Below are 17140 nucleotides of genomic sequence, written 5' to 3'. Positions count from 1 at the left end.
CCTGTAAATCATATTACATTTTTCACGTTATATTAAAGTTACTAATTATATTTTTCGTATCATCTATTCTTCCCTTTATTTTACATACTCGAATTAATGTACATAAATCTTTATAAGTCGTATCATAATTCGAAGATTCTTATCGTCTGGCTTATCGGTGCGTTTGTCCGTTCATTTCAACAAGAAAGAAAACTCTAATGGACGTAATAGTGGAGAAACATGGAAGAGGCAAGAACTTCCGAATGCGGTTCTTTGGATCTCACTAGCCGTTTCATCGTGCCATAGACTCGGATCGTTTCTAAATGTCTTCCAACCAATAATCGTGGATAAATCTCGATTAGCGCAAACGAATGTCTATCGTAGTTATCAAGTAATTAAAGGCCCCTTCGACTGCTATCACAAATAGAGAAAAAGAGCGTATCGAATTAAAATAGTTCTTATTGAGGATAATAAAATTTTTCCTTATCTAAGAAATATATGTAAGTGTATATCTATATATCTATATATATATATATATACATATTATATATATATTCAATATGTATGTATATATATACAAAGAGAAAGAGGATCGTTGTTTTTTTGGATTGACATTCACAGTTTTGCGAATTAAAGAATGGTACATGCGTATTTAAATAGCTATTTCTCCATACAATTCACACGCTGCGTAATTCTGCAACGATCTATCGCGACTGAGCGATTGCAATTGCAAGAAACGCTGTGGAATAGTAGAATTTCCGATGTCTCCGTAATGAAATGTAATGTTACAGGTACCTTCGAGCATCAACAAGTTTTTCATAACGATGCATTAGATTGTATTCATAGATAACATCGTTCGGACTTGTATTCGGTAGAAGCAACCATATCGATTGACATCGAATCGCCGAGCCACCTTCTACCAATTCTTCGAACAAGACCATTTATCTGTTATAACGCGTCAAAATTTATGATCAAGTAGTTGGAGGAGACGATTTAACACAGGTATAGTGTGAAGTTGTACGCGTCAAACAGCTCCGTATTCTTCGCTAGATGGCGACTCATCGCTAGGTGGTGGCCTAGCCGGTCTGGGTGGCCTGGGTGGTCTATGCAGGTGCACACCAGGAGCCGGTCTTCTCGGAGGAGGTGGAGGATGAGTTCCGTAAGAGGTGTCGTCGCCTTCTTCGCTGCTGGGCGAAGGAGATGGCGCTCTGTCTTCTTGTTCTTGCAACAGTTGTCGAAATTCTTGTATAGATTCGTTCAGGGACCAAAGTTGAGCGAGCAAAGAAAGATCCAGTTGTCGAAGGCCAAACTGTAAGACGTTACGACGGATTAGCGTATCTCCGCGTATGATAGTATTTACGAACGAGTGCGAATAATATTCGATAACGATTATTCCATATATAAATGGATTTAATCGTTATCCGTCAGTTATAGTACTATTGTTTACAACTTAAGAAAGAAAAGTCACAAAGATCCAACGAGACGCATTAGCTTTTAGCATGCGGTTGCCAAGCGCTGGAATTCCAAATTTACTAACTGATGCGATGTACTCTCAAGAGAGTGGCAACTCTCGTGGTACTTGCCGTGGGAATGAAGGAAGAGGGAATTGGGTAGGAGACGCAAAATGAGAATGGGAATGAGAGGTGTTGACCAAGAACGAAGGAACAAGAAAGGAGGGAAGAACGAGAGTAGAGGTAGAAAGGAACGAAGGTGAAAGAGAGCGGCCAGAAAAAAGGAGGCGAAGAGGGGAGTCACGCCTGAGGGAATGCAGCGTGGGAGCGGCTGTGCCAGTTCACTCCGTGTGTGGATTAACTATTAAACTATTAGCCCGACTTTCCAGCGAACTATCTTTTGGACGGCGACCGCGATATTCGTCGTACATCATAGATCGAAAATTGGACTAGACGCGATATAGACAGACGGATATAGACTATCTTGCTAGTAAAATAGCTTTCTGTCGATCTGATTTAAAGGAAGAAGGAAAGAGAAAAAAAGCTTATCCTCGACACAACGGATGACACAAAGAACACGTTAGTTTCTCGAGAGAAAAGCCCACGCTTTGAATACATATTCACTGTGTTTTACGATGTGGTATACACGCGTAATAAGGCCTCGAGGTAACGGATCCGATCGGAACGACTCCGTTTAACACGACATGTACGAGGTGATAGAAAGGCTGATTATGCTTGAAAAACGTCTGGTTTTCATCTTAGTTACAAAGCTTGACATTCCGCTAACACGCGATGAGTGACGTTTTCATTATTCCGACCTTCCAGCATTTATAGAAACCTTGCGTCGTGACTCGTAAATCCGTGGAATTTTCCTAGTGACTCGTTAATCTATAATCTTGACAGAAACGCGTGATTAACACCGCCTATTCAAACCAGCCTCCTCTGACAATTATATTTTTATTCGATCAATACCTTTTCTGTTACTTTTTTTTAATAAACAGTTCCTATCTACCGGCAAAAATGATCTAGCACTAGAGAATGAACAGGTATAAGGATCCGATGCTACGAAGTTTTCAATAACCACCATTTCTCTCCTGAGTATGGCCAGCTGTGTATCCAACGTGGTAAGCTGTCGAGCAGGTGGCGATGGCCTGGACGACGATTGGATCGAAGTTTTACCGCCTCTTTGTGTTTTACTGGAAGATCTGGTGGGCGGTGGAGGTGGCTCGCAACCCTCGTTTCGTCCACCGCTCAAATTGAATCCACTGAGACTTCTCGGTAATGGTGGTAGACCTTGCAAGGAAGACATGGCGATCCTTTCTTGTATGCTGGAAAAAAGGAAAATTTCATTCAACCAACGAAAAGAAAAGAATCGAATGGAACATAGAGGAGATACACTCCGTTATCTATTCGCGCAGTTTATTTAAAACGATCGCTCGTAACTAGAAATCGCGAAAGTTTACTCGACGAAACACGAGATCGCGATTCCATCAACGACCTTTAGCTGTGGCAAAACGTTCGTTCGACTGCACGGACCTTGATATGGCATTCGGTTGTTCGTTTGAACGCCACTGTTTCGCACGAACGGCGACGAAGTAGGTTAGCAGGTAAGGAAAATTAGAAACGGGACGATACTCTGATATTACGCGAGGAAAAAGAAACTACGAAGAGTACATCCGGCATCTTACTTTACTTGTTCTTTTTCGTCGAGTGTTTTGTCACGCGATTAAAATTATAGCAGAAAGCGTATCTTGCGAGTCGAGAAAATCGTGTATCGAATCACTGGATCGTTATAGTCGAATAAATCGGGCTCCTCGTATGTTTTACAGTAGACATCACGATCGTTCGATGTACGAACGCGTTAACCACACGTGCACCGTTCCAGCAACTCTTTCTAACTTTAAAATTATATCGATGCTCTCTTTGACGTTAAACTACCTCGGAACGTTAAAATTGCTGAATTTCTCATTTTCACAACGATTATATCCGTTGATTCGCGTTCCATCGACGACGTCCCCGTCTTCGCCAGATAGTCTAATCTGCGTGGATGAATAGTGGATACCGGCCTCTAGCCAATCCTGCCTATGGATGTTGTCGTTGTCGTTATCATTTTCGTTGGCTCTGTCCCTGTCGTGGTGATCGTCGTGGTGATCGTCGTGGTCGACAACATGCTCACCGCGATCGTTCTGGTTGTCAGAATTATCGTTCGATGTCGTAGCTTTACGGTTCAGTTCGTCGATAACAACCACCGTAGTACGGTCAACATTCGAAACCGAAGGTTGACTGTTTGCGTTCGAACCTTCCGTGGACTGAATCTCGGCACTTTTCTTTGTCGTCGCGTCACGATATTTTACGAGACACGATCGTTGAGTCGGTATCGGCCTTCTCTCCGAACATTCGCTTCTCTCTGAAATGTTTGATTTCGATTTTCCAATTGTCGATTCCGAAGTGTCGGACGGCGTATCCTGACAACGTAGAACATCGTTCAGAGATATGTGCGACTCGACCACCGACAGAGATTTGGCGGCAACGTCGCCGCGATCGGACGATTCCGTCGTCCGAGAAATTGCCGACTCGGATATCGTGTTGTCCCATGTTGGTCCATCGATACACTGTTTATCGTTCTCATTCACCGGTGATCTCACACCGCTGGTCACACCGTTGAAAAAACGTTCATCGAGGGTCACGCGTTCAAAGACACTGGAATACTCTCGACACGAGATCGAACGATCTTCTTTCCGACGCGATGTAGGGGAAGAAACAACGTCACCGGTGACGGCGGCGTTCCATTCACTGGAATTTCCCTGATATTCCTGTCCGACGACGGGTGTACGGACCCGCCTTTCCCGCGGATTTCCACGGCGGTCGTCCTCGTCCACGCGCCTTTCACTCGAGACTCGGGCAACGGGTTCACCGCCGTTACCGCCATCGCCGAGACTCTTGTCGACGACGTGTCGAACCGGATCGTCGTGATCACCGCCTTCGTTCCCGGTTTCTTTCGGAATCGAGTCTTTGATCGACTCGTAAACGACCGTCCGACCAGCAGCCGGATTCACCACCTGTTGCCGATTGTTCGATCGGTCTCGATCGGATCTCCACGGTTTCGTGTTGGGCGGTGGTGGGGCCTGCCTAGTCGGACAGGGTGGCCTTGGTGATCTTTTAAGGGCTTCGGCGACCACCTGCCGACTCGGCCGTGGTGGTACCGGTGGTGGGTGAGGTCTCTGCGTCGCTGCCAAGTGCATTTTATCCGCGATCTCTTCCACTGCAGCGGCCCTTCTCTACGAGCGGCTACCGTCGTCTTACCGTCTCACCGTATCACGAACATGCTTCTGTTTTATCCGAACACACCGTAATCGAGGTCGTTTCTGATAACAACAATCTCGGTTATCTCTGTTTCTACATTTATTCCATCTCCGTTTAATCCGATAATAAGTCTCTACCGGTCGATTATGTCACATTCGAAACGCTTCGTTTCGATGGGCGACGACTAACCGACAATTATCCGGAGTCGCGTTATTGTCGTTATCGATGGTAAATCAACATTCGAAATTAAGCGACGAAATTGTTCGTCGAACGTCGCTCGTTGCGTCTTTTATGTTCCATAGATTTTGACGTTCGCTACACGATCAACGTCGACGCGATTCCAGCACAATACGCCAATGCAGTGCAACGTTCAACCACGTAGTTTCTCTTTCACTCCAATTTTACTATTTATTCTCTTTGAGTTATCTCTCATCCACCTTCGGTCTTCGTTCTGTTCCACCTTCTTCCAGTACTCGTACACATGAGTTATTCCTTTGAGAAGCACCAACGCAAATAAACAATGATTACTTGATCGTCGCGCGTACGATCGTTTCCGTGAGTCACGGTTTCACGAGAAATCACTAGGTTCGATTCGAGGAACGCGCGACATTTTCAAAGACGCTGGATCATTCAAACGCGAAACAAGCGCGAAACGTTGCCGCGATGTGAAGCGAGTCGAGTTGATGCGAGTTGAGGCGAGTTGTGGCGAGTCGTGGCAAGGTAAGACGAGGTGAGACGAAGTGAGAGGAAGTGAGGTGCGGTGAGGTGAGGTATGGTAAGGTGAGGTGAGATGCGGTGAGGTGAGGTGAGGTAAGCTGTGGTGTGGTGAAGTGAGGTGAGGCGAGGTGAGGCGCGGTGAGGTACGGTGAGGTATAGTGCGGTGCGGTGCGGTGCAGTGAGGCTAGGCGAGGCGAGGCGAGGTGAGGTGAGGCGAGGTGAGGTGAGGCGAGGTGAGGTGAAGTAAGGTGAGGCGAGGTGAGGTGAAGTAAGGTGAGGTGAGGTGAGATGAGACGAGCAGTGATGAGGTGCGGTAAGGTGAGGTGAGGTGAGGTGAGGTGAGGTGAGGTGAGGTGAGGTGAGGTGAGGTGAGGTGAGACGAGGCGATGCAAGGCGAAGCGGCACGTTAGGTTAGACCGACGAGGACTCGGTTGAAGAAACTCGGTCCGTGGTATCCTCGATCCGCTATCGCCTCTATCCTATGTCTCTTGACCCCTTTCCCCTCTTTGGATCGACTAGTGGTCCACCGCGGTAGCGCGTTCTATGCTCCGTTTCTCTCGGTTACTCGCTGAACGAACCGCTGCTAACTGACTCCGCGATCCCACAAACATCCTTCGCGTTCGAGGAACCACGTGACTGAGCTCGAACTCGAGCTCCAGCCCAAGTTCTCGAGGCAGCAGCATCGGATAGACAACCGAGCAATGGACGTGCTACGCCGAACCTTTGCGCCTATCTTTCCCGACTATGTATACGTGTGCGAAATGGCACGTCAGTGTACCAGCCAGTCAGACAACCAGTCAGCTAGCAAAAGGACACGCCGGAAAGGCTTACAGACTGAAACGGTTGCGACTACCATCGCGATACTATTCGCAGGTCCGAAGATGGAAAGAACAAGTCGATTACGCAGTTGTGTATATAGATACACGTAGTAGAAAATTTAAAGAATGCAATTACATCGATAACGTCCATATTTGGTAATATTTTCTCAAAACATTCGAGCCATTCGGATACAACTTGTAATTAGGTTCCTCAAAGTGCTCTCAAGCATTCGTACACGTGGATCATTATATGGTGTATCTCGAAATATATATTTGTGAAATATATAACGATGATCGTGTGACGATGTTGCGCGAATATACGTGTACCTTCGAATTTCGCACTCTGTTTCACGACGTACAGAACAGTCGCTCGTTCTACTTTCACCCTAATTCGTTCGCACGGAAGCCGAATCGATCCTACATTTGCAAACTGTTGTGCGTTGCATCGCATAAAAGTCGTCAATTTTTCGATCCCGGATTAAGCGATAATCCGATAACACGAGACGCGTCACCTCAAAAATCGTACTTATGATATTTTCTTGTAAGACGATGTTCACGGTTAGTGGAAAAAGTAGATGAGAAAAATGATAAATGGTTAAAGTGAAATTTTGTTGCGCGTGGTTCAGTCACAGAAATTACAAATGTTCCGGGTTGTGCCGCAAAGAGCTGTGCTTGCTGCACACCAGCCGTATGGCATTAGATGGCGTTAGATAACACTGCTATCATAAATAAATTCGCTAAAGAACGCGCGCGCGTATCGTAAAATGTGAATCGGACGGTATTAAATTACGCACGATCGACAAGAGAGCTTCCCTGATGTGATACTGCATTCGCATAACGACTGCTCGCACTCGTAAAATACTGTTACGTAAGAGCGGGCTACGAGAATCTCTTTATTACATACAAATGCACCGTTAACTCTACGATTCGACGCAATCTAACCAAATCATGTTTTCCAACGAAATCTCTCGGCACCCTACTATTGTTAATTTTGAGTAATTTTCGCTAATAATGGACAATTCCGTTTCCGTAGTGGTTTTCATCGAACCATTCTGGATTCACGAGTAATTGCTAAGAATCAATTACCCATTGATTATTGTACGAGTATGTCCACTTATAGAATTTAACAATGACAACGATCGATTAATTGTAAAACTTCGTTTTGTGACCTACATCGAGGTCATGAATCGTTTTAAACGAACTTTGCACAGAACAGAAGCGAAGTCGTAGAAGCGAAAGTCGGCAAATTTTCATAGGGAGAATTAAAAGGTGGCAGTGTACGTGAAACGGCAATATATGTATGTACACACAAGTAGGTATGTACGCCGAGCAAACCTATTTCGTCGTTACGCTTTTCTTAGTTAAATTGCAACAAAATATGCCACCTTTTTACTGTAAGAGATCGAGAATTTCCAAAGAACGTGCAACAATGGCCATAATGTAGAAAGAAACGATGGCGAACGGTAGCTAACGTCTTCGTCGAATAGAAATTGATGAAATGCTTCGCCTCGAATGAATTCCCTTGGTACATACAACTCACAATGAACGACATTACCTGATTACTCGTTGCGTGCTGACACCTGCGGGACTATCGGCAAACCAACTACTCCTTGAACTTCCATTCTTGACGACACATCGGACAGAGATGCCTGGTTTGCTGGGAATGCAACCACTTCATGATGCAGTGTATGTGGAAGCAATGCGAGCATTGGCCCCAAACTGGAACAGTATAGAACGTTTTTACACTATAAACGTTTCTTCCTCGGTTAAGTATCGTAGACACACACACTTTATGTTATCGATAACCACCGGTAATCACCAGACTTCGTTGAGTTTACATTGACACGCGCGAGTACGCGCGCGTCAGAACGTGAGGTATCGTGTGCGAGCGATCCGTTTCATTCGGCACACCGATCGATATTAATGTCTACAGCTGCGCAAACGCTGTCGCGGCATTTTACAAACCTTCGCTCTATCGAACCCTCGTCGTTTCTCATCCATCTTTTCTCTGCGCTATTATCCCTATTACTTTCGTTACTACATAATCGCAAAAATAAACGATTCAATAAACCAAACAATCATTTGATATTTTCATGTTTTCATTTTTTTCACTCGATAAACGCGCTTAATCAGTTTTACCCAAGTATCGAGCTTCGATCTTCACTAATTCAAGAATTTAAATTAAACTTACCTAAAGGACAATCGTCTCCAGGAATCTTACAGTCTGGACAACTGGCATCAAAAGGCATTCTACATATACCGCAATTGTCATCGTTTGCTATCCAACGCCAGGTGGCAACACCAGTCCAACCTTAAAAAATGTTTACAATTGTTTACTTCTGTATCTAGCGGTTCGTGATTTAATATACACGATTAAATGATAACGAAAACTGTAAATAAATAGGACAAATGATATAGCAACTTGTATCTGCTTCATATGCCTAGTTATCGGTAATTGCAATAATAAACGAAATATACTTACGAGCAGGTTGAACATTCCAATTTGAATACTTACTTTTTATCGTGACTTTCATTTTATGTGCGCAGCAACGAAATAATTTATTACGTAAAGTGTTGACCAGTGAATGCACGCTGTAAATTAAGCACTATGAAAAATATATGTTATACCGATATTTTATAAATCACAAAAGACAAACCGTTTATGAAAGACGACTTAAGATTGAAAATGTCTTAACGAATGCTGCACTACAGTCCGGCAACAACTACGCCGCTATGTGACGGGCAACAGAAACTGTCACTAGGCCGCCATACATTCGAATAGAAAGGAGAAACGAGTGGAATATACGATCGTGACTGTGATTGCGAGAAAAATTTATGATAAGATGTCTCGTGCGTGCATTGTACCGGATTGCAATAGTAAATATAAATTCGACAAAAAGTATTCGTTATTTAAAATAATCGGAAATATGGACTTAAGACAGAAATGGGCGAAAGTCAATCCTGGAATAATAGAATTGAAATTGCAATAACTCTTATTTAAAAAACATTTTCAAGATAAATATACATATAATAAGATGAAAAGTAATTTAGAGAGACAATTATAACAACATACTGTTTGAGATAATTAATACTGTTTTGCGTATGTTTTGTGTTGTTATAGTAAAAAAAAAAAAAAAAAAAAAAAAAAAAAATACAATATAGTTGAATGTATAATATAGAAAATATTTCATTTAATTGGTTAATATACATATGTACCTGTCTGCATTTATACCAGCTTACATATACTGTTAACTACCATATACTGTTGGTCGTATATATGTGCAAGAACAATTTATATAAATGAATATCAAAGTATAAAGCAAATTGAAGGTAAATGAAATGGAACCATATGAATATATGGAAAAATAGATGTTTCGTGCGCTTAAGGTGTCTTAAATTAGTGCACTGATTCTGTGGAAAATTCTAGAACGTAAAAAGCGCGCATCGGTAATTGTTTAATTTACGTTGGATTGACGTCGCTCGCGCAAAAACTCGCCTTTTCGTTTTGTTGTATGATAGAGCAGTGTTGGAAACGGTCCTAGTGGCGGCGCGCCGCTAGGTGATATACGGTTGTGGTTCGTTTTGTGATGCGGAAATGTAAAAGTTTCGCATTGAGAAGAAGAAAATCGACATTGACTAGCGTATATCGTTAGTCAAGGAGAAGGAAGTCGCACGGATCACACGATTTCGTCGAGAGTTTCTGTCAAGATAAACGTGAAACAGCATGACACTGGTTTGAGCAAAGATCTCGATCTCGTGTGTTCAGCCTGCCAATCGCGACATGGCGGGTTTTCGAGACGAGGATAAGGCACTATTTCCTATTCAGAGCATCTCCTCGATCGTACGAATCTTCCAAAATCAGTTAGAAAACAGCTTGGAACCAGATTTGGCTTTGCTCTCGATTCTCGTCGGTGCAGTCGAGAATTCCCTAACCTGCAATAGAACATTTGCGTCGCAGGAGACCACTGTTTTTGACGAGCCGAAATTGCCGGCCGTTGAGTTTCATATTGCTGAAGCACTTTATACAAAGTTTCACGCAGTGATTAAGGGTGCGGTAGATCTTACGGTTTACGATACGAGATACGCGACTCGAGAACTCGTCAAAAAAGTCTCCGACGTTATATGGAACTCTCTAACTAGAAGCTATTACAAAGATCGCGCGCATTTACAAAGTCTCTATAGCTACCTCACAGCTAATAAATTGGATTGTTTCGGCGTTGCCTTTGCCGTGGTTGCCGGCTGTCAGGTATTGGGATTTAAAGATGTACACCTTGCTATGTCAGAAGATCATGCCTGGGTGGTCTACGGGGAGGATGGAACTGAAACTGCTGAAGTTACTTGGCATGGTAAGCCATACTTGAAGTTAAAAAGATATTGAACCTAATGCAAATTTGATAACTGCTAAACCTGATCGTATGTCTTTCATTAGGAAAGGGAAACGAGGATAAACGTGGCCAACCAGTTGAACCTGGTGTAGCTTCTCGATCATGGTTATATGTGAATGGGCAAGCTGTAGTATGCTCTAGAGCAATGGAAGTTGCCACCATAGTATCGGCTATAAATCCTAGTTTAAGCGCTACATCAGATGCAGCTGAAGTTGCATTGCTTCAACAAGAATTGTTATGGCTGTTGTACGATTTGGGTCATCTCGCCAAGTATCCTATGGCTCTTGGTAATCTGGGAGATCTCGAGGAAGCAGCTCCAACTCCAGGCAGGCCTCCTGCCATAGATCTCTTTCAGGTATCTTACAAGTTATAAATAAGTACTAGTAGTTAAATTTGTTAATAATTTTAATAACGAAAGCACGTAATTTTTTAACGTGTAATTTCTAGGAAGCTATACGATCAGCGAGGAAATATTACGGAAATGCTCATGTGTATCCATATACTTATCAAGGTGGTTACTTGTATAGACACGGATTGCATGCCAACGCGTTGTCATCATGGGCAGACGCGGCAGATGTTTTAAGGAAGTAAGTACCAATCGATCGAGAATATGATATCCGAAATGAGATTACGGAATTTGTAATCGACGACTATCCTGATTCTAATGTGCGATAGGTATGACTATTCGAGGGACGACGGAGAGATATACAAGGAATTGTTGGAAATAGCGAATGAGCTTATACCTCATACGGTACGAGCTGACGAACGTTTATTACGACAACCGCGCTGTTTTGCTTATTTGTTGAGGTTTTATGACGGAATTTGTCAGTGGGAAGAAGGAGCAAACACGCCGGTATTACACATAGGATGGGCACGACCATTGGTAAATACCATTTCAAAGTTCGATGCTAGTATTCGTGCTCAGGTAATTATCGATTGTTATGACGTGGAAGCGAAACAGGAAGAAGAAAAATCGCAGAAAAGGGAGACAAGTCCGGAGGAAACGCTGAACAATAATAACAACAATTACTGTAAAACTAAAGAGAGGGGCAACGCGGCCCGCGACCTGATCAAAAGCTTAGAGTCTAAAGTACCTCCTAACCCAGCACCTATGCATCCTAGTATTCAAGCGTTGACGGCAGCATGTAGCGAAAAGATACTTAATAGGGATTACCTGCTGCAGGGTGGCGGGGAACCGTTTGTTGCTCCGTCGGATGACGCTTTACCTCCCGCACCTTCCACTTCCCAGGAGAACCTTGATCCCGAAGTAGAGACTGATTCTGAACACGAAAGACCAAGGATAACTTTGTACAGTCAAAAAATGAAGGGTCTGAAAGACTTGTTGTTGGCAGAAAAGTTAAACACGCATGCGATATCGTTGCAGCTAACCGCACAGAGCCAGGTACAAATCGGTAAAAAGTCGCGTAATACCGACGAGGTTGGAGTTAGTCAACGTCCAAAAAGGACGCGTCGCGAATAGTATAAGATTTTTGACCGGCGTTTCGGTATCGTAAAGTATTGATGTAAGAGCAGCGCAGATATAGTGCCACTGGATTCATTTTGGTCGGAAAAGAATCTCAATCTTTGCTCACGGTTTCATTCTGTTCGAGTGAATTTCTGACCCAAGCTTCTCGCGTTTCCGTCTACAGCTATTTTACTCCGGAAAGCGGACGATATAGCGATGATGACGACGTTGTGCCGTTTTGTTCGAACCCCGTGTCCCGTGCGCGTTTTCGTTTCAAGGAACGATTCCGATGCTTTTAACTGTCGTGCGGATTTCCACAAAGTACGTTCGCGCGTGATCTTCGGAACGTACTGTTGTCGTTAGATAATAAGTAAAAAATAGATGCGAACAAATTTATAGAAGAGTACAAAAAGGGTTTTCTCGATTTTAAGTTAAATGTGCCGAAACCGTGAGTGCTTACGTTTCTTCGTATTTTCACGTTGAATATGTATTTAACTGTAAAAATATCTTGTCTCTTCCACAGTGCGTAAAGCTGTGAATAAATTACATGTCGATTGGGGAAGGGTGGTGTGGATGGGTGATCGGTTGTGAGCATAAGAATGACGTGGTACTAGAGGAATTGTGATTGCGCAAATGAAATAGAAAAACGAATCGGACAATGTACCTAATGTATTTTCGCGGAGAGATCAGATTCTCAGCACAGTTATTTATTCTACGATCAGTAATGACGATCGTCGGCGAATCGATTAGTTTCGATCTCGTCTTTTATCCTATTTCTAATCTCTTGTTGCACCTTTATTTATTGATCCACGTGTTTTTTTTATCGAACTATCGCACTTCGCATATATTACAATTAACAAGTTGTCGTTAATGTTTTTTACACGATAGTTAAATCTTTTGTTAGACGTACGCTTTTATGATCTAGTAAGAGAGACCACACACATTCCACACTCCGTAAGTGGTGCAAACTAATTAAGTTTTTACCTAAGGTATTTTAAGCATAAAATGCTCGCTTATTTTTATAACTATTTATTTTCAGAGTAATTATAAGTATCTACTACTAGATTCTATTCTTTCGCCACTCGATAGGTAGTACAGGTGAAACGTAGTCCACCGAAACGTGGTACACAGAGTGAAAAGTATTGGACGGTATTTCGTCCGTAACGTGTGTGTATATGCGTGTGCGTGTATGTGTATGTGTGTGCGCGTGTGTTTCACAGTACATATATGGAACGAGATACGATAACTCGTTAAGTTGATCGCGAAATGGGAAACGATACGTACGCAATACGTATGAAGTTCCTGAGAGTTTTTCGCGACGTCGTGTAACGTACAAATGATTTCTTCCGACGTAGCACGCGTCACTCCTTTACATGCGTATCAGAGAATCCGAAGATGAAGATTTTCCTAATTGTTTTCCCCTTTACTTGGCGTTTTAATTACAGATCAAGTCACGTGCCGCTTTGTCGCCCTTCGATCAACTATCAGTATTTTGGAAAATTATTGATGCACGCTACGTACGCGCGCGATGCTAGGTGAAATCGTTGATTATCATTAGTCGCTTTCAGTCGGGCACACAACACCTTTCTACGACTTTTATTTTTCCGATGTTTGTCCTCTTGTACAGGTGCACTCCTACGGACACGATACAAACCGAATACTAGAAAAGTAATCGTGACATCGATATTGATGCGAATAGAAATTATTCCACGACGATATCTAGGCGGATTGTTGTAGTATATGTTGTTGAATGAAATGAATATAAACGATCCGAGCAAACCGACGATCACTTAAATAATGAAGGGCGCTATCTTACTGTGATGCTGAATATATACTATATTATACTATACATATACATAAATATATATATGTGTGCGCGCGCGTATGCGTATATATATGTATCTGTACACACACTCACACATATATACATAATTATATAATTAATAATTGTAGTATGTAACTGATGACTCGGCGTCGGTAGGTTTTCATTTTGTCGCACGAGGTGAAATTGTTAACGCGCGGCGCCGAATTGTAATTATTTTAAAAGGCTGCAGAAACAAGAGTAGATACGAGAGAGAAAGACAAAGGAAAAAGAAACGAGGAAGAAGAGGTGTCCGTTGAATCCGTACCGTTCGCGTATTAATATAAGTAATGTTTTCGAATCTTTTTTAATGCGTTTTTGAGATAATATTACCGATCAGACACGTATTTTTCTCTCCTGGATTATGTGGCACGTTACCGTGTAGTGTAATCGACATTGTGTGAAAATTGTATCTTCATCGTGTGTATCGAACATTGTAATACACATAGAAAGGGAGAGTAACGCGTGCGTTGCGAATATAGAAGAGTCTTGTAAAATTGAGATATTGTACACTCGTATACATACGAGACGGATAATTTTTTTTTATCGTAACGTACATTTTTCATCAAAATGTAAATGTATGCATGTGTTTTTTAAACAGGAACTGGCTTGTTCCACAGTTTTGTAACTTATTTAATTATTTTAAATTCGAATATTCTACGAACCAATTGTGTCCGCGGTTTTATGCGTTATTATCATTCTGCAACATATTGCGAAGAAGCAGAAGGGAAGATAATTAAAAATGTAAAAAAGAAAAGTAACGGTCGTTACTAGACGAAGGAATACTTTTATCACTAAATTATACAGTTTCGCGTGTAGTATTTTGTTGTTTTTTTCTTCTTTTCTTTTCTTATTTCTTTGACAACGGTAAAGGAACGTTTTAAGAGACTACAGGGATTAGTATGCATAAAAGTTATAAGAATAATAGGAGAAGAACTGATGCAACAGAACAGTATTTTTGTATTAGCTATGTCGCGCAGAGGTGTCCTCTCTCTCTTTCTCTCTCTCTCTCTCTTTCTTTCTTCGAAATATTAATATTCGTAATATTCGGACGTTTAGGGATGAAAGATTGCAACATCCGTTTCAGTGTCACGGTAACGGTCATCGCGTGCTCGAAGCAAATTAAGGAAACGAAATGTATCTGCGGTGAGAATTCGAAACAACTGTAGAAAAAATAGGAAACGACGATGGATAATTGAAAAATAGTCGAGAGAAGGAATACCGACGAAGCGTCTATCCGTTATCGATGTCGTTCTCGTCCGATTTATTTTCCGGCAGTCCGATCATTATTCGATCATCGATCCTCGTTTGGACATATCCATGGGAGGAAACACTACGCATGCTGCATAAACCTCCGCCTCTGTTCGTGTTTTCCCGTTTGCCAGCCGTATCAATATTAATCCTTCGTGTACTTGTTTTTCTTTCATTTTTCCTTAACCTTGTTACCACCGCTCTTCATCGATTCGTCTCGAAGAAGATGAGAACAAGGTCGTGTGTTATTTCTTTTCGTCATCTTGGTAAACTCTCCACGAAATTCCTCTCTGTTTCTGTCGGTCTCCCTCGAATCTCTTCCTCGAACCAATTCTAGTTTTACCGGGTAAGATGTTGCCGCTTTTCAAATGCTAAAAAATCAAAAATTCGAAACAGGAGGAGGAATAGAGGTGACAGCGTATGTTTATGCTTATTCGTTTTTAGTGCCATACAACGCTATAGTCGAAAACGACTAGCGAATATATTTTTCGTTCTCATTCTGTCCATTATGTTCTCACTCTTCGTCGTTATGTTATTGATTGTCTAGTTTCACGATATTCTATTACCGAGACGTATCAACATAGAAAAAAGAAAAACGGAGAAGAAAGGAGGAGAAAAACGTGGATGATGTTTATAAGAGGAACAGGGAAAATGACAGGGAAAGATCGCGCGTTTGAACAGCTGTTCGCTTTGTGGATCGAGTTTTTGTATGATTATAGCGGGGAACGTGAGAGTAGGCGGAGGATCTCGGAGGATTGCATGGAATAACAAATGCGCGATCCAAGGATGATACATGCTTCTTACCGCGCCCGTAGAATGAATACCGGTGGTAACGCGAGCGCGGTAATCGTTCTTTATCAACGATAACACGCTTAGTATGCATTCGATCGAGTTTTTCCTTCGACGGAACGTGTTTCGTTAGGCGCGTAACGAGGAAACGCTGCGCTATGCTAACTAGAGAGTAAAATCAACTTGGAAACGTACGAATGCGTTAAGCTAATTACATTTGCTATAGCATACATTCTTATGTAAGTACTTAAGAAGCAAACAGATTGTCGACAGATCGCGCAAACTTTCCGATCCCCATAATACGTGTGTTGCGTGTTGCGAACGGTGGCTGTCTAAATCTAGAATGTGATATATGTCGGTGATGGCGATGGCCGAGTCGTAGTAGAATGGAATGGTACGGAACGCGTTTCATCGAGCGAAAACAGATGAGCGGTGGGGCATATTTGGAGGAGAAATTGGAACACGTTCGCAATCAGTTCATCGAAACGGTATTTGGAACATCGTTAGTCTAGGATCGGACTCCGACTAATTGTAAGCAGATAGCGCGATACGACATCTCGTTTACCTTGTATACCCCTGATGGTATGTGGATTTCGTAAGTCGAAACACCAAGAGACGGTTACGATTCATCGCTTCGCCGTGCGATGATCGTTACATCTTTTCACACACGATATGTGTACCATCACGTGAGATTGCGGTTACAGGTTTTTCCCTTCAGACAGACGGGTATTCTGATATAAATATACGCACGCATGTATATAAGTACATACATATAAAAGAAAACCAGAATCTGTTACAAGCTGTTTAAAGAGCGGATTATCGTAAAAAAATTTTACCGTAGATTATATGGTCGAATAATCTGTATTATTCACTCGGACGTTCAACGCATGATAGACAAATGCGCTCACCAGCGGTATTTCCGTTGGTCCCGAACAGAAAAGAACGTGTAATCACAACTATTGTTAACCGATACGGAACAGTGAGTTTTCAGGCATCATGGAAATGTCTTGTTTTTTTCTGTGAATTACAATAAACTATTTTATTCTACGTGTCGTGGTTATTGTTGCTGAAAGAACACGTCTTGCCATTCCCCTCTCCTCTTTCCACCTTACGATCTTCTT

The 17140-nt window shown here is 42.3% G+C and overlaps 3 protein-coding genes and 1 long non-coding RNA gene across 8 annotated transcripts in view; 2 read left to right on the top strand and 2 right to left on the bottom strand.

Annotated features, from left to right (window-relative positions):
* LOC132909972 (vacuolar protein sorting-associated protein 28 homolog) overlaps positions 1-17140 on the bottom strand; it is a 103997-nt gene that overhangs the window by 63303 nt on the left and 23554 nt on the right. The window lies entirely within an intron of this gene.
* On the bottom strand, positions 46-9032 carry LOC132909950 (anaphase-promoting complex subunit 11-like). Of its 4 annotated transcripts, XM_060965235.1 has the most exons (5): positions 8926-9032; positions 8784-8860; positions 8460-8579; positions 7824-7987; positions 2629-2758 (listed from the first exon to the last, which is right to left on the bottom strand). In XM_060965235.1, the coding sequence occupies exons 2-4, from the start codon at positions 8800-8802 to the stop codon at positions 7872-7874; spliced, it is 255 nt and encodes an 84-aa protein (XP_060821218.1). In that variant the 5' UTR covers positions 8803-8860; positions 8926-9032; the 3' UTR covers positions 2629-2758; positions 7824-7871. The 4 variants fall into 4 exon arrangements, with proteins under 4 accessions (XP_060821216.1, XP_060821217.1, XP_060821215.1 ...); XM_060965233.1 differs by lacking the exons at positions 7824-7987; positions 8460-8579; positions 8784-8860; positions 8926-9032 and adding exons at positions 46-1288; positions 3369-5225; positions 6596-6782 and having other exon boundaries at positions 2515-2758; XM_060965234.1 differs by lacking the exons at positions 7824-7987; positions 8460-8579; positions 8784-8860; positions 8926-9032 and adding exons at positions 46-1288; positions 3369-5225; positions 6405-6557 and having other exon boundaries at positions 2515-2758.
* LOC132909984 (uncharacterized) lies at positions 5556-6556 on the top strand. 2 transcript variants are annotated; one of them, XR_009658655.1, is made up of 2 exons: positions 5556-5658; positions 5724-6556. It is a non-coding gene; the product is annotated as an uncharacterized LOC132909984 (long non-coding RNA). The 2 variants fall into 2 exon arrangements; XR_009658656.1 differs by having other exon boundaries at positions 5593-5658; positions 5729-6556.
* Positions 9502-17066, top strand: LOC132909951 (menin). The gene is made up of 4 exons (XM_060965236.1): positions 9502-10614; positions 10698-11008; positions 11101-11240; positions 11329-17066. The coding sequence occupies exons 1-4, from the start codon at positions 10050-10052 to the stop codon at positions 12131-12133; spliced, it is 1821 nt and encodes a 606-aa protein (XP_060821219.1). The 5' UTR covers positions 9502-10049; the 3' UTR covers positions 12134-17066.

This window comes from Bombus pascuorum, chromosome 8 (assembly GCF_905332965.1).
Source record: "Bombus pascuorum chromosome 8, iyBomPasc1.1, whole genome shotgun sequence".
NCBI lineage: Eukaryota > Metazoa > Arthropoda > Insecta > Hymenoptera > Apidae > Bombus > Bombus pascuorum.
Note: the sequence above shows the minus strand (reverse complement) of the source record. Positions and strands in the feature narration are given on the sequence as shown.

Coding starts and splice junctions, on each gene's coding strand:
- LOC132909951 (XM_060965236.1), top strand. CDS start 10,050: ATGGCGGGTTTTCGAGACGAGGATAAGGCACTATTTCCTATTCAGAGC. Junction 11,009..11,100: donor CTGCCATAGATCTCTTTCAG/GTATCTTACAAG, acceptor TGTAATTTCTAG/GAAGCTATACGATCAGCGAG. Junction 11,241..11,328: donor GCGGCAGATGTTTTAAGGAA/GTAAGTACCAAT, acceptor AATGTGCGATAG/GTATGACTATTCGAGGGACG.
- LOC132909950 (XM_060965233.1), bottom strand. CDS start 4,672: ATGCACTTGGCAGCGACGCAGAGACCTCACCCACCACCGGTACCACCA. Junction 2,759..3,368: donor AGCAATTTTAACGTTCCGAG/GTAGTTTAACGT, acceptor CCTTTTTTCCAG/CATACAAGAAAGGATCGCCA. Junction 1,289..2,514: donor CCATACTCAGGAGAGAAATG/GTGGTTATTGAA, acceptor AACGTCTTACAG/TTTGGCCTTCGACAACTGGA.